The sequence below is a fragment of the Geotrypetes seraphini genome, chromosome 8, assembly GCF_902459505.1.
Source record: "Geotrypetes seraphini chromosome 8, aGeoSer1.1, whole genome shotgun sequence".
NCBI classification, from domain to species: Eukaryota; Metazoa; Chordata; class Amphibia; order Gymnophiona; family Dermophiidae; genus Geotrypetes; species Geotrypetes seraphini.
The window spans coordinates 132067118-132081751 of record NC_047091.1 but is presented as its reverse complement, the minus strand read 5'-3'; the positions used below and the strand labels follow the sequence as shown (position 1 = coordinate 132081751).

Here is a 14634-nt window from a genome sequence, read left to right as displayed (position 1 = left end):
TAAAGAGAAAGAGAAGTTCTTTGTCCAAATTTAAGGACAGCCTCTGTTAATGGATTAGCTGACAGCCAATGATGTCATGCAGGACAAAAGGTATATATTGGGGAGCTACGAATTATCGAGTTGAGATCTTATCAGAAGGCCAGCATTTTGGCAACTATAATGACCTCCCAGATGACGCAACCAATCTTTTGAGTTCCATGATGAAAATAATAAAAGCAATAATTATTTTAATTTAAAACATGCGTCATATGTCATTTTCCATGTATTTTTTATTTTACACACCTTGAGTGAAAGCTAGCAGTTCAATTGGCAACTGCTGCTTGAAAAGTGCGCTGGCTCACTATTCACCATTCATCTCAAAAAACAAGGTCACTCAGTTCTGCTCCAGGCTGAGATTACCCAGCAGGCTAGCATTGAATGCTTTCCTGCTTCGTTGGGTAAAAGGTCTTCTATATGCATATCCTCATTACCACTCATTGGGAAAACCTTTGCTGAAACTAAAGCAGGACCAGGGGACCATGATCCTCATTGCGTCTTATTAGCAAAGTTTATTTATTTATTTTATTATTTATATACCACTTATATCATAAGTGGTTTACATTCAGGTACTTTATCATATTTCCCTATCTGTCCCGGTGGGCTCAAACTCTTATCTAGTGTACCTGGGGCAATGAGGGGATTAAGTGACTTGCCCAGAGTCACAAGAAGCAGCAAGGGATTTGAACCCACAGCCTCAGGCCTCAGCCAAGTTAGACGTTTTCCTCTGCTTCTGGAGAACCGTGGATTCCTTTCCTATCCTCAACACTCAGAACAAGGGATCTCTGGCATCCCATCTCCAATCCCTATCCCTCATAGTTTGAATGTTGAGAGCACTGAGCTAGTAGCATCCCTTCTGGATCCTGCTTGCTTCCAGGAAAGGTTCCACTAAAAGGTTATATTTCAAATGGAAGAGGTTTGCTATTTGGTATGAGGGCAAGGCCCTGCCCTAAAATGTACTGCATAGATATCTTTTATGCCTTTTGAGTCTGGTCTCAAAACCAACTTTGTAAGGGCTCACCTCAGTGCAGTTGGAACTCATCACTGTGGTGAAGGTAAACCCATCTCTGTACAGCCTCTAGTTATTCGGTTTATGAGGGGTTTGCTTTTGACTAAACCTCCCATCCCCTTTTCCTACTAAGCCTACCATTGTGTTGTAGGGCCTTAATGTTGTCCTTATCCAGCTGATGAAAGCTCCTTTTGAGCCATTTTTACTTCAGTTATGAAGCAGTTCACACTGGCCTTGTGTAGTCCAGTGTAGGCAATATTTATTTGTGCATTGAAATCCTTGTTTCAAGGTGTGTCACTTGTTCATTCTGCAAAGACTGAATGTGCCCCTGATACAGGCAGTCTAGCTGCTCGAAATATGTTCGGTGATGACAAAACACCTATATGGTAGGACAGCATACAACACATCTCATCATTAAAGATTGCCTCTTAAATAAATTCCTTACTTATCAGCCACTAGTTGGTTCTTCTGGCTGCTTTTTTCTGATTTCTGGTGTTTTGCTGCAGCTTGGCTTTGCCTCTCTGTATTTTTGCATTTTACCTGAATTTCTAGACCTGGAAGATTCGGTTTTGGTAGCAGTTACTTCAGCATACAAGATCATTGAGCTTCAGGCCCTAGAAGCTGATCCCATCTTACACAAGTTTTCATTGTAATAGTGGTTATCCAGTTGGCTAGCAGATTGCATCTTCTTGATCTCAGGCTGGTCTGAATCTGAAGAGTCATATCGTGGCTCATAATGTCAGCCATATTTGCATTTGTTGCTTACTTGGTCAGCCTCCATTGAGATTTGGAAAGTGGCAACATGGTCTTTGGTCCATACATTCACATGTTACTATTTTGAGTAGGATTCCTGATGTGACAGTTAGTTTTGTTAGACAGTTCTACATAATTTGTTTAGAGTCTATCATCCAACTTCACCCTCCTAGGCTGATTTGTATTCTGTTTCAGGTTTCACCTATACAACAGAATTATATAAATTAATTGGTTCCTAGTTGGCTTTGCTTGTTGCAAGTCTCGGCTGTCTATTGTTTTTGGTGAGTCATGTAGCTAGAGATTCCCATATGTGGTAAGTGCTGTCCTGCTTGTCCTAGGAGAAAGGGAAGTTACTCACCTCTAACAGGTGTTCTCCAAAGACACAAGGACACACACTACCACATACTCTCCCAACCTCTTGTGACTCTGGGCAAGTTACTTAACCTTACTTTGCCCTAGGTACATATTAAGTACCTGTATATAATATATAAACTGCTTTGATTGTAACCATAGAAATGTGGTATATCAAATCCCATCCCCTTTTGCTTTCCCTCCCCAAGAAGTTGTATTCCTTAGTGCTGGTTCTGTATGCTCACGTTGGTTGGGAAGGCATCCACTCGTGTGATTCCAAAGGCTTCAAGAAAAATCAAGGTAGTGTCTGTGTCAGGCTCAGTCAGATGATGTCACCCATATATGGTAATGTATGTCCTGCTGTTCTTGAACACCTGCCATAGGTGAGTATCTTCACTTTCCATGCAGTAATGTCAAATTTTTGTAGTCTTTTTCCCTAAAGAAGGTGGTTTTTAAGATTAAGAAACCAAGCAGTTGCTAGGAGGGGAGACAGTAGACATGGTCAGGGTCTGCATGAGGATTCAAGAAGGAATTTTATGTGCCTTCCCCCTTCCAGATCCTTGCATGTGTGAACTAAAAAGAAGGCTTATTAGGTCTGTTGGAATTACTTTTTATTAGTTTTAATCACCAGGAAAGCTTGGGACAAGTACATAGGATCTCTAAAGGAGAAGAAGGAATAATAGATGGCATGGATGGGCAGACTGTATAGACCATATGGTCTTTTTCTGCCTTCATTTTTCTATGTTTTTAGAGGATCTATGCTTTTTCCATTAACTCTTTTTGTTGCCTTTAGGGAAATCACTTTCTCTTTTTTGTTACAGAGATGAAGCAATGCGGAAAGCTGGTGTTGCCCATAACAAAACCAGTAAGGAAATGGAGAACCATGTTTTTATGAAAGCAAAAAACCGGGTAAGTACCTTGGGCCATGATGCACAGTACACAGTACAAAGCTGGGAAACTTACAGAACATACCGTATTTTTTGGACCATAAGACACACCCACCTGTAGAGAGGAAAAACCAAGAAAAAAAAAATTTGCTCCTCTACATGTAAGTGTCTCTGGTTGTCTGGTGTTGGGAAACCCAAAGCTGCCAGAAGCCCTCAGCCGCCAGAAGTCCGAAGCCACCCACAGCCGCCAGAAGCCGCTCAAAGCCCTCCCACCTTTTTTAGTGGTGGTCTAGCGCGGTCTCTGGCACAGCTGGCTGTGTCTTTAGCAGAGCGACGCAGGAGCGCGACCTTTGTGCTTCCTGCCTGGTCCCGCACTGCCAATCACAGAGTGACGCGACCAGGCAGGAAGCGCATAGGTCGTGCTCCTGTGTTGTGCGTCGCTCTTCTAAAGACACAGACAGCTGTCCTGGAGACCGCGCTGGACTACCACTAAAAAGGTACCGGGGAGGGTGCAATGTATTTGGTCCATAAGACGCACCCCCTTTTTGGGGGTGGAAAAAGTGCATCTTATGGTCCGAAAAATACGGTAATTCCTTGTACAATCAATAAGAAAAGATGCATATTGCTTCTCTGCATTTTCCATTTAATGTATTTTTCTTCTGGTAACTCAGAAGAAGACAGTGTGATGTGAAGAAGTTCACAGTTCAACTTTATTTAATATATCACAAATATCTAAGCAGTTTGTAATTTAATTTTATAATTGAAGGGAAAAGTAGGGAGAGTGGAACAAAAGGATGCCTAAGTTACAGACGGAAAGAGGAGGTGAAGAGACATGTCTATGCAGGGGAATAATTGCTGCTGTGATGCAATGAAAGGCTAGTTCAGTAGCAAAGTCATAAGAATCTGTACAGTAGCTGTTACTTCCCAATAGTTGCATATCTGCAGAAGGGTATCGTTTTAAAACTCTTAATTCTACCCTTCTGCAGTGGAAAACAGCTCCCTCTTCAGTTTTCCTTCTGCAAGTGAACTCAGAAGGTGTGTTCTGATCTGCTCTGCTTCTTTTTGTTCTTTTTGGATATTTTTGCCATCGATCTTCTGGTTTTTCTGCGTGGCTTCAATACTCAAATGACCCCTATTCTGCCGGGGAAAGAATGCAATCCTGCGAGGGTGGACTGCTGCTCCTAGGCCAATCTCTTTGAGTACCTGTGGAGCCAATCTGCTTTGTGTCCCTTCCGGAGCTCAGGATTGGTTCCCCTGGGAGCTGTTTGCTTGCTGATTTATTAGAGGCTTGAGTGTAGGCTGTGGGGCCCCTGTGTAACAATCCTCTGTGTATCAGGGAGCTGGCTGCAAAGTTTCTCCCCCTGACGTGGCATGGATTTCTGGGGGTGGGAGTCCGTGGTTGGGGTCTGCCTGATTAGCAGTCTGAAGATTTCCATCAGAGGACTTGTACTGGCTATCTTTGAGGCAGAACATCCACTGCAGGTAGGCTTCTGAGAGCTGACAGGTACCAGAAGTTACAGTGAGTTCTCCCATTATTCCTCTAAAAAGGTCAGTAGAGTCAATTTCCCCCCCCCCCCCCCTCCAAAACCCATTTTTCACTATTTTTTGTTTTTTAGTTCAGCTCCAATGGGCCGTTTGACATGAATTGTCTGGCAGTGACCATCTTGGATTTTTGGTAATCTTTTTTAAAAGTGCTCTTTTCTGCCTCAAAACTCCTCGTTTTGCCTGGGAATCATCTGCAATGGAGTTCCCAGGTCGATCTACTTCCAATTCATGCATGGTTTTGCTGACTGAGAAACAGTTATGTTCCATATATCCTTGGGGGTGGGGGGCTTTGGGCTCAGCTTCTCTTCAGTCTTCCAAGGGGTTGTTGTTAGGTACCATCGTCGACTCGTGCTCGAGTCCTAGCGACTCAATGAATGCTAGTCTGGAAACGTCCTTCGGCATCATCTCCATGGTTGTTTTCAATGTGTCCAGCAATCTGATTGCAGGTCACCCTCTTTGCCTTGTCCCTTCATTCTTCCCAAACATGATGTCCTTCTCCAGTGATCTCTCTCTTCTGATGGTGTGGCCAAAATAAGACAATCATAACTTCATCATTAGGACTTCGAGTGACATAGCCAATTTGATCCCTTCCAGAATCAATTTGTTAGTTCTTCTGGTAGTCCATGGTACACCTAAAATCCTTCTCCAGCACCAAAGCTCAAATGAGTCAATCTTCTTTCTGCCTTGTTTCTGTAGTGTCCAGCTTTCGCATCCATAACTGATCACTGAGAAAATGAGTGCATGGATAAGTCTAATCTTTGTTTGGAGTGTTGTCTTTGAATAATTTGTCGAGAGCCTTCATTAAAGAGAGACCAAGTGCTATTCTGCAGAGTATTTCCTCCCTTCTAGTTGCTTCTTTGTTTACAAAAAAGCCCAGGAGATTAAAATCCTTTACAGCTTCTATTCTATTGCCTTCAGCTGAAAATCTTCATCATTTTCCATGTTCATGATCTTCGCATTGTTTATGTTAAGTTCTAATCCCATGTGATGACTTTTAGCTTTGACGTTTCTCAGTAGATACAGCATGTCTTCTTTGCTGCTGGTGATGAGCGTTGTATCATTTGCATAGCACAGGTTGTTTATATTTTGACCACCAACTTTGAAACCAACATTTTCTTCTTCCAAATTTGCATTTCTGAAGATGTTTCATTTAAGACTGTATTTTTCCACAAAAATAGGTATGAAAAGATGAATACGGATATGCTGTGGCATACTAAGAGATTCAAGTTAATTTGGAGCCCATTGATATCTTTTATGGATTCATTATAGTTATCTTTTCCTTTATTTCTGTTGGTATAATATACACACACCCAGTGGGAGGGGGGTATTTCTTTTGTATGGTTCTATTCCCTTATGAAAATGTTGGTTGGGTGTTTTTTTAATGTTGTATGGATTCTGATTGATTATAAGTGCATATATGATTACTATTATTTGTATAGATATTGTATTGCATTTTTGTTAGCTTTAGAAACTCAATAAAGATAAAAAACAAACAAACAAAAAACCTGTATTTTTCGGTGCTATATTCTCAGTGAGGCAGCTCTCAAGAGTTAGAAGCCCTCCCCCGTAGAGAACCGTTCCTCAGGTTTACAGAGTCTAGTGTTTCTCTGTGGATGGTACCTTCCTTTCTACCAAAGATGGTTTCTGCCTTCCATGTGAATCAAGAGATTCATTTTACCCGCCTTTCACCCCACTGGCTCAGCGAAACAGGACAGGCTTTTGCGGAAGATGGATGTGCACAGAGTCCTGCTCCACTATCTGGAAAGGACTAATGATTTCTGTCTCTTCGACCACCTTTTTGTGCTGGCCAGTCAATCAAGACAAGGCAAGCCAGCTTCCAAGACATCAATCACTGCATATTTGACTAAAGGCATAGCTGCTTCCTGGGTAGAGGCCTGGGCTGTTTCACCTGATGAAATCTGGAGAGCTATTTGGTCTACTCTCCACACCGTTATGAGGTTCTACAGAGTGGATGTGGCAGTTCAAGAGGATTCCACTTTTGGATCCTTGGTACTGCAGGTAGACTCATCTGTCCCTCCTTAGACGTGTGGCACTACTTTAGTACAACAGCTACAGTACAGAATCCTATATCTTTGCAACAGAATGGAAAATTAGGTTCTTACCTTGTTAATCTTCTTTCTGTTACAATCCATAGGATTTTGTATGGCCCACCCTATGCAGAGCTTTGATTTGCCTGATTTCTGCCTCGGACGTTGCTGTTGTCTGTCATGGGACTTTTTCTTTCATTTAAGATTCAGAAGAGATAATCTTTTATCCTTTGATGTTTTTATCAGGTTTCCTTGTTTCACTTAGCAGGTTGATTCCTAGCTACTCTTAGCTTACTTCGTTGTGCATTGTTAATTATTAATCAGTGTTCTTTTGTCATAAGTTACAGAACAGAATATGGTTTGTCACCAGGGAGGTTCTTTGTGCCCCTCCTTCTCTTTTGTTTCATTGGAGTTCTATTGCTATGGTACTAACTGAAGGAGGAGCTGTTTTTCACTGTTGAAGGGGAGGAGTAGGAAGTTTTGAGCGACACCCTTCTGCAAAGTTCATGACTATTGGGAAGCAACAACTACAGTAAAGAATCCTATGTCTTGTAACAGAATTATTAACGAGGTAAGAACCTAATCTTCCATTTGAGCTATGAGGAGGCTCTCCTGCAGATATCACTAGATAATAAAGCTGCATGCTTCTGTATTCTACAGAGAGTCCCTGCTTATTCTGTTAATGTCCCGTGGGGCCTAGAAAGGAATTTCTACTCAAATTTGTTCACTAAAGAGAAAATCATCCTTGTTTGAACATAGGATTTCCAAGATGTAAGTTTCCTTGATCATGGTTCATAGACAACAACGCGGAAGACAAAGGCGTGCGCCGACAACTGAGCGCAAGACGGAGGCGCGCGCCGAAGAAAATTACTGTTTTTAGGGGCTCCGACGGGAGTTTTTGTTGGGGAGCACCCCCAGTTTACTTACTACAAATCGTGCCGGCGTTGTGGGGGGTTTGGGGGGTTGTAACAAACCACATTTTACTGTAAACTTAACTTTTTCCCTAAAAACAGGGAAAAAGTGAAGTTTTCAGTAAAATTTGGGGGGTTACAACCCCCCAAACGCCACCACAACGCGGCGCGATTTGTATTAAGTAAAGTGGGGGGTTCACCCCCCATGCCCCCCCGTCAGAGCCCTAAAAACAGTAATTTTCTTGGTGCGCGCCTCTGCGCTGCGCTCAATTGTCTGCTCGCGCCTTTGTCCCGGCGTGCTTTTGACCTGACACCCTTGATCATAGATATTCTCACTTTGGGACACGATCAATATGTTGAACCTTGCCACTTCTTTCACAGATGGTTCAAAAGAGGAGAAAACAGATTTTTCCTAGGTCTAAAAGTTGCTAAGGGGCTCATTTATTTCTTTACTTGTCAGGACTAGCAAAAGGTCTGTAATATTGGTAGGACTAGAGGAAAGGCGTATGAGATTGCCAGATTGAGGAGGGTCATAGAGAAATCTTATCGTCTGATTTGAAATACCTTGTTTTTGATGAATCTTCTGCACTCGTAGGATTACAGAACTCCATATTTATCTGCAAAATGAGATTGTGGCTTGGAATACAGAAATTGTGGACTACTCAAGTTTGGTAGAGACTATAGAGAGCATGCACTGTTGTCTTGAGTGTATTGATGAACAAAATTCCCTTGTTCCATGGTGGACCAATGACTATGAATTTGGTCTTGGAGAATGAGATGTACAATGTCTGCATCTATGAGACAAACATGGTTTTTCTTATTACATAGAGTATTTTGGTCTCCAGTTTGTTTGCATAGAGTAGATAGTTCTAAATCTAATAGATGTTGGCATTGTCATTTGGAAGTTGGGATGTTAGATCATTTACTATACTATTGTCCTTTGATACTAAAATTCTGGAGATCGATTTGGGGTCAGGTTAATAATTTATTAGAAAATCCAGTGGCACTATCATATGATACATTTTATTTGGAACATCTATGAGGGCAAAAAGTCAAATTTCGGCAAAAATAACAAACTTTTGTTTATAATGACTGGAGTTGCCATGCAGCTTATTTTAAAGAATTGGAAAAATTGGGATAGATTAAATTATTCATTTGGTGGGAATCCCTGTGTTATATCTTTAAAATGGAAAAGTTTATAGCCATTCAGAAGGGTTATTATAAAAAATTTATGGAAGTTTGGGAACCATTAACTAAATATTGTAAAGATTGATTTATTTGTATAATTTGGGGAAAACATGCACATCCAGGGAGGGGGGGGAAGGGGATATGTTTTGGCATATAGAAATATAGAAGAGTTGATTACAAGTATTTTATGAGATGTTTGTAAATTGAAAATGGGTGGGAAAAATAAGTTTTGTCTTTATTCTATTAAGTATATTGTGCTGTAATGATATTAATTTATGTAAATGCATCATCTTTTGTGCACAATTGAAGTTTTAAAAATGAATAAAGAATATAAAAAAAAAGAATTTGCTGGTGACTGGCCTGTGCTTTCTAACCAGAAACTACTATAGTTATTGCCAGTTGATGGAAGTGAGAAAGTCTAGATGTGCTTGTAGGGGGTCTAGGACCCTTCCTATAAAGCTACCAACAGAGCTTAACTAACAACCTCCTGTAATCTATACAGTGCTTTATTGCAGCCTGATCTTGGGTCTGTACTTTTTGCATTAAGCGGGATATCAAATGTACAATAAACATAAGAAACTGTGGACTAAATGTAATCATTGCAACTGTTGTGTCATAAACTTCTGCTTGTCCCAGCTACTCTTGCCTGGGTCCGGGGACTTTCTTAAATTCCAAGAACTGCATCCTCAGTGACCTAGACTGATATCTTGTGGTTCTAAGATCAGAATGTCCAGGACAAAGGGAGGTGCTTACCTCATCTTCAGGGATAGGGCCTCTACCAGAGCGGTATAAAGAAGCATCTGTTGACTTCATTAGGAGGAAGCTGTCACTGTCAACTGCCTATCAGCTTATAGAGCTCCACTGGACTGCTCTTTGCACCGCTGGGATTCTCCAGGGCTCTTCTGAATCCAGCTGTTCTTCTGGTATGCTGTGCTGACATCATGGGGTATAAACGCTGGCTCTGTTATTGCTGTTGGGTACTAAGTAGGTGGTCCAATTTATAAGCCCAGGGAGTCTGTCTGTTACTGCTTTCTGAGCTGCCTTGCATTTCCACATACAGTAAAACCTTGGATTGCAAGTAACTAGGAATGCAAGTGTTTTGCAAGACAAGCAAAACATTTTATTAAATTTTAACTTGATAAACAAGCAAGGTCTTGCAATACAAGTACATACAGTATACACACATCACATCATCACAACTGAGCCGATGGTTTTTCTCTCTGACGCTGCGGGAATGTAGTGACTATTCTAAACAAGTGAGGTCTTGCAATAAAAGTGCATATAGTATTTTGTATTAAAGTTTTTGGGCTGTGGAACAAATCATTTGAGTTTCCATTATTTCTTATACGGAAATTCGCTTATGAGTGTTTTGGATTACAAGCATGTTTTCAGAAGTAATTATTCTCGCAAATCAAGGTTTTACTGTAATTCTTAGATCCTTGTCATTCTTGTTTCAGTTTTGGTTGGTTTACTTTTTTGTAAGTAAATCTGATTTTATTTTTATAATAATTGGCCAGTTTCATTGAATATCAGTATTATTCAGGAGCTTAGATTTTCATAGTTAAAGGGGACATAGCTTAATAAGTCTTAAAAAAAAGAGTACTATAATTGGCTGTCCCCTTGTATGGTGTCCCCCAGGAGGCACTTTATATGTGTTTTATTTCAGTGTGCTCCCTAACCTGGGGAAGGGTAGTCTAATAGAGCAGTGGACTGACTCAATTTTATGCAATTTATATCATGCATGTTCATTGTGGATATTTAAACCAGACTGGCTTGGTGTGTTCTGAGGACTGGGTTCAGAACCCATGCTCTAGGTTCATTATCTCCCTTCCTTTTTTCTGCTGGCTGCTTGGAGGCTCCAGGCCACTCCCCCATAAGTTAAGCCCTGGAATGTATAATCACATAACAGGAAAATAACTTATTTTTGATCTAGTCTTCAGTCCATAACCCTGCTTCCCACTACCCACCAACCTAGCCAGCAGATTAATCATCCCCCTTAACTGTATCCATGTCATCCTGTTTGTCTGTTTAGATTATAAGCTCTTTCGAGCAGGGACTGTCTTCTTTGTGACTGTACAGCTCTGCATACGTCTGGTAGCACTATAGAAATATTAATAATAATAATAGTAGTAGTAGTATGGTCAGTGATATCAGTAGACGGGAACAAGGACCTGAACCATTTCATGGACGGACTGTCATGAGTACTCTGTAATTTATACTTGGTTTCGAAGAAAATGTCATTCATAAATAAGAGAGCAGACTAGACTTCAAGAAGATTGTTCAAGGGGAGCATACTTTAAACAGAAAAATATGTACCTATGTTGATTCTTTTTATTCATTTACATGCAGATGTGGCCACACATGCACGTAAATGGCCTCTTATAAAGTAGGGACTAGTAATTGTCTGCAGATTGCCTTTTTTTGGGACTCCCTACTTTTAAACCTCTGGAAATGTACTTCAGTGTCATATCCCAAAGTGGCTGAGGGATGTTTACTTAACTTTCTGGTGCATGGAATTCCCAAAGAGATCCATCAATTAGCTATTCATTTCTTTATAGCGGCAAGAATACTGATAGCCAAGGACTGGAAGATATCTCGGGCTAACTTTGGCATTTCTTTATAATAGTTTATAGTTTATTTAAAATTTGATAAAACGCTTTACAATATATTTCAAAGCGTTGTACAATTAAAATCAGAAATAAAATAATGGGTAAAGACAATACTAGGGCAGATAATACAAGGACAAACATACTAAATCAGGGAGAAGGAATTAAACAAAAGGGAAATACGGAAGAAAATTACAATTTTTTAATAAAGAAAAAAAAACCCAACAGTGGGAAGAAACGAAGGGAAAGGGTGGGGAAAATTATAAAATTTATAAAAAATAAGAGATTTAAAATTGTATGAGATTCATCAAAATAGAGTCAGATTAATCATATAATATAAAATGTCCCAGTTGACTGCTCAAAGGAAGGGTCTTCTGAGGAAGTTTCATAGCATTTGGGATGTCTATATTCACTGGAGAGAGCAAAGCAATTATAGTGGTTATGGTTCTGAAAATTGCAGCTTAATAAACCATATGGTAACTCGGGGAGAAGGGTGTATTGTCATTTGTTTCCAAGCTGTGTGTTTCATTTCTGAATGTTTTTGAAGCGTTGTTTCTGTTTGAAATATCTTTAAATAAATATTTTAAAAATAAATAGAGACTAGTAGAAAAGTATATCATTTGAAATGAAGGCAAGTATGTTGCTGTTGAGCAGATACATGGGTAGAGTTTGATTACAGGACACATACAGATTATAAAATACTAATTTACACACATACTTGGCAAATGTTGGTGCAGACATTTATACCAACTCCTGGGCTAGCATAACTCCTGATTGCCACTTCATGCTAATATTTTATAAAGACAGGTAGGCTCAATATAAGCACTTTAGAAACTGCTTTAAATAGATGTCCTCTTTATAAAATTACCCTCCAAGAGACTATGGCCAGATGTTTAATGGCTATGCATTTTTATTTCTGAGAAAAATACTGAACATCTAGTCAAAATAAGGCAAAACTAATTGTGTTTGTGTTGGAATAGCATTGATATCTGTAAATATTTGGCTCCTGTAAATAGAGTAAGCATCCCTTTAAATTGGAGGATGAAAACAGCTAGATTTATTTCCATTATCACTATTTATGAATTGTCCAATTGATCTCTTGTCCCTGAGACCATTCTTGTTTGTTGTTCTATTATTGACTTGTAGAGCTCAGAAGAGGACAGGTGAACTTGGTGCATTTTCAGAAAGGAACTGATTTCATCTCTGGATTGAGTAACTAGATGGGAGATGGGCATTGTATCTGAATGATAATAGATTCCATTAGGTACCATCATAAATTGACTTGTTGCATTTCTTAATTTTAGGAGGAATATCTTTCTCTTGTTGCCAGGCTTATAATTCACTTCCGAGATATCCGTAAGTAACCTGTATTTGCTGTGACAAAATTCTGTTTTTATTTGGATTGACCTGAGTGATGTAAGTTAGCCATATGCTAAAATAAGTATAATTTTGGTAGGATTTAGCCTGTGATCTAATGTTTATAATAGTTGATTCCATAGCGTTCCTCCAGACTGGTACAGATAGGTATGTGCACCCTGATCAGCAGGTGGAGACTGAGGAAAAACTAATCTGAGAATCCTGGCTAAATTCCAGCTGTGCATTTCCTGAGCCAGCCAGCCATTTCTCAGTCTCCAGCAGGTAATGGACATATCTATGCAGTCCTGGTCAGGTACAGAATTATAGCCCTTTAGGGGAATGTGGTTTTTTTTTTTGGTTGCCTATACTAACTGTGACTTCCCTTTTTGTTTCAAAATTGCACTAGACTGGGGTTGAGGCCCCAAGGGGTCTCTCTAGCCCTAGAGATGTCAAACCTGGGTGGCCAGGTACCCCCTTTCCCCACATCCCTTAGGGATCATTATTGATGCCTTGATTGTGCTTCTCTCCTGCTAGGCAGACAACTAGTCTAGAGAACTGGTGGGGGGTCTGCTCTTTACTATTTGAAAATAAATACATAAGATAGAGGAAGAAAGTTGTTTCCCAGGCAGTGTTTGGAGTCTGGTGGTGATGCTCCTTCCCTGCAACACTTTTGGTCTTTTACTTTCTGGGGCCTGAGTACAGTAGAGGGAAAAATAAAAGCCATGATGAATGCAGACCACAAACGGCTAAAGACATGCCCGTTTGCTCCCACCATAATGTTGATTTGACAGGGGCCTGTAAATTGGGCTGTTTGATAACTAGCTCCAGTGGGGATGCTTCAGCAGTGGCAGAGTTGGTCTCTGGGTGACAGCAGACAGATCTGCGTGGGGAGGCTCCGATTGTCAGCGTGGCCACAATCTTGGAGTCAGCGGTTTTGGCGGGAACTTCTGCTGCTGGAAAAAGGTCAAAGTCTGGTGGACTCATGTCTGGACTGTAGGGAGCACGAGGAAACGCCTCCCAACCATATTTGTGTATTTTTTCAATGACGAGTGGAGAGCTCCATCTTCCCCACGATGAAAGAAGTTTTGATGAGCTCAATCAAAAGTCAAACAAATGATTTTTTCCTAATGATCATGAAGGCATCATCATCAGAGACAAAGTTCCATGTGGAAGAAGTGTCGCAGCAGTGTATTATCATGAATTTTTGCAAAAAATGCGCAGAAAAATGCACAAAACTTGACCTCGGTTGCTCTTGGCTGGGTCACTTATCCTTCACAACTACGCTCGTCTGCACATAGGAAATGTTGTCATTGAAAAACTACGCAAATATGGCTGGAAGTTGTTACATTATGCTCCCTACAGTTCAGACATGAGGCCACCAGACTTCGACCTTTTTCCAAAGTTGATATGTGTGGACATCATTTTGCATCTCTGGAAGAGCTTTCTTCCGCCATTACCCCAGCCATTCGGCAACTGAACAAAAATGGTGTCTTGGATGGAATAATGAAGCTTCCCGGACATTGGGACTTGGTCATTGCAAAGCAGGGAGACTATATTGAAAGATTGTAAAGAAATACTTGAAAAAAATAAAATAAAACATGTAAAAAAAATAGTGTGCATTATTTATGAAATGACCCTTGTAGTTGGGAAGAAATATATCTTAAATACTTAGACATCGGGGAAGGCACCCACAGTTTGGTATTTGCGGAACAAACTACATGAATTGATGGGTTGGGAGGCCTGTTTGGCGTCCTATTCCCATCTGAAAAGCTCTATTTTTGTACAAATTTGGTCTCCCTACTTACAGGTCTTGCCTCCGAGGCTTCAGTTGCGTGCACACCCATCTGGGGAGTGTTAGTTTTTTGGGTATGGGGTGGGGGTGAAGGGGTCTGTAGGGGATTCAAGGCTTGATATTGCCATGGGGTGCTAAGAGTATAAGTTCCT

General features: G+C 40.5%; 1 protein-coding gene across 4 annotated transcripts in view; it reads left to right on the top strand.

Moving 5' to 3' along the window:
- Nucleotides 1-14634, top strand: part of MED15 (mediator complex subunit 15) — a 161379-nt gene that overhangs the window by 46495 nt on the left and 100250 nt on the right. For all 4 annotated transcript variants that reach the window (XM_033953768.1, XM_033953765.1, XM_033953766.1 and 1 more), the window contains 2 exons: nt 2971-3058; nt 12639-12690. In XM_033953768.1, the coding sequence (XP_033809659.1) occupies nt 2971-3058; nt 12639-12690 (140 nt within the window). The remainder of the gene's footprint in view (nt 1-2970; nt 3059-12638; nt 12691-14634) is intronic.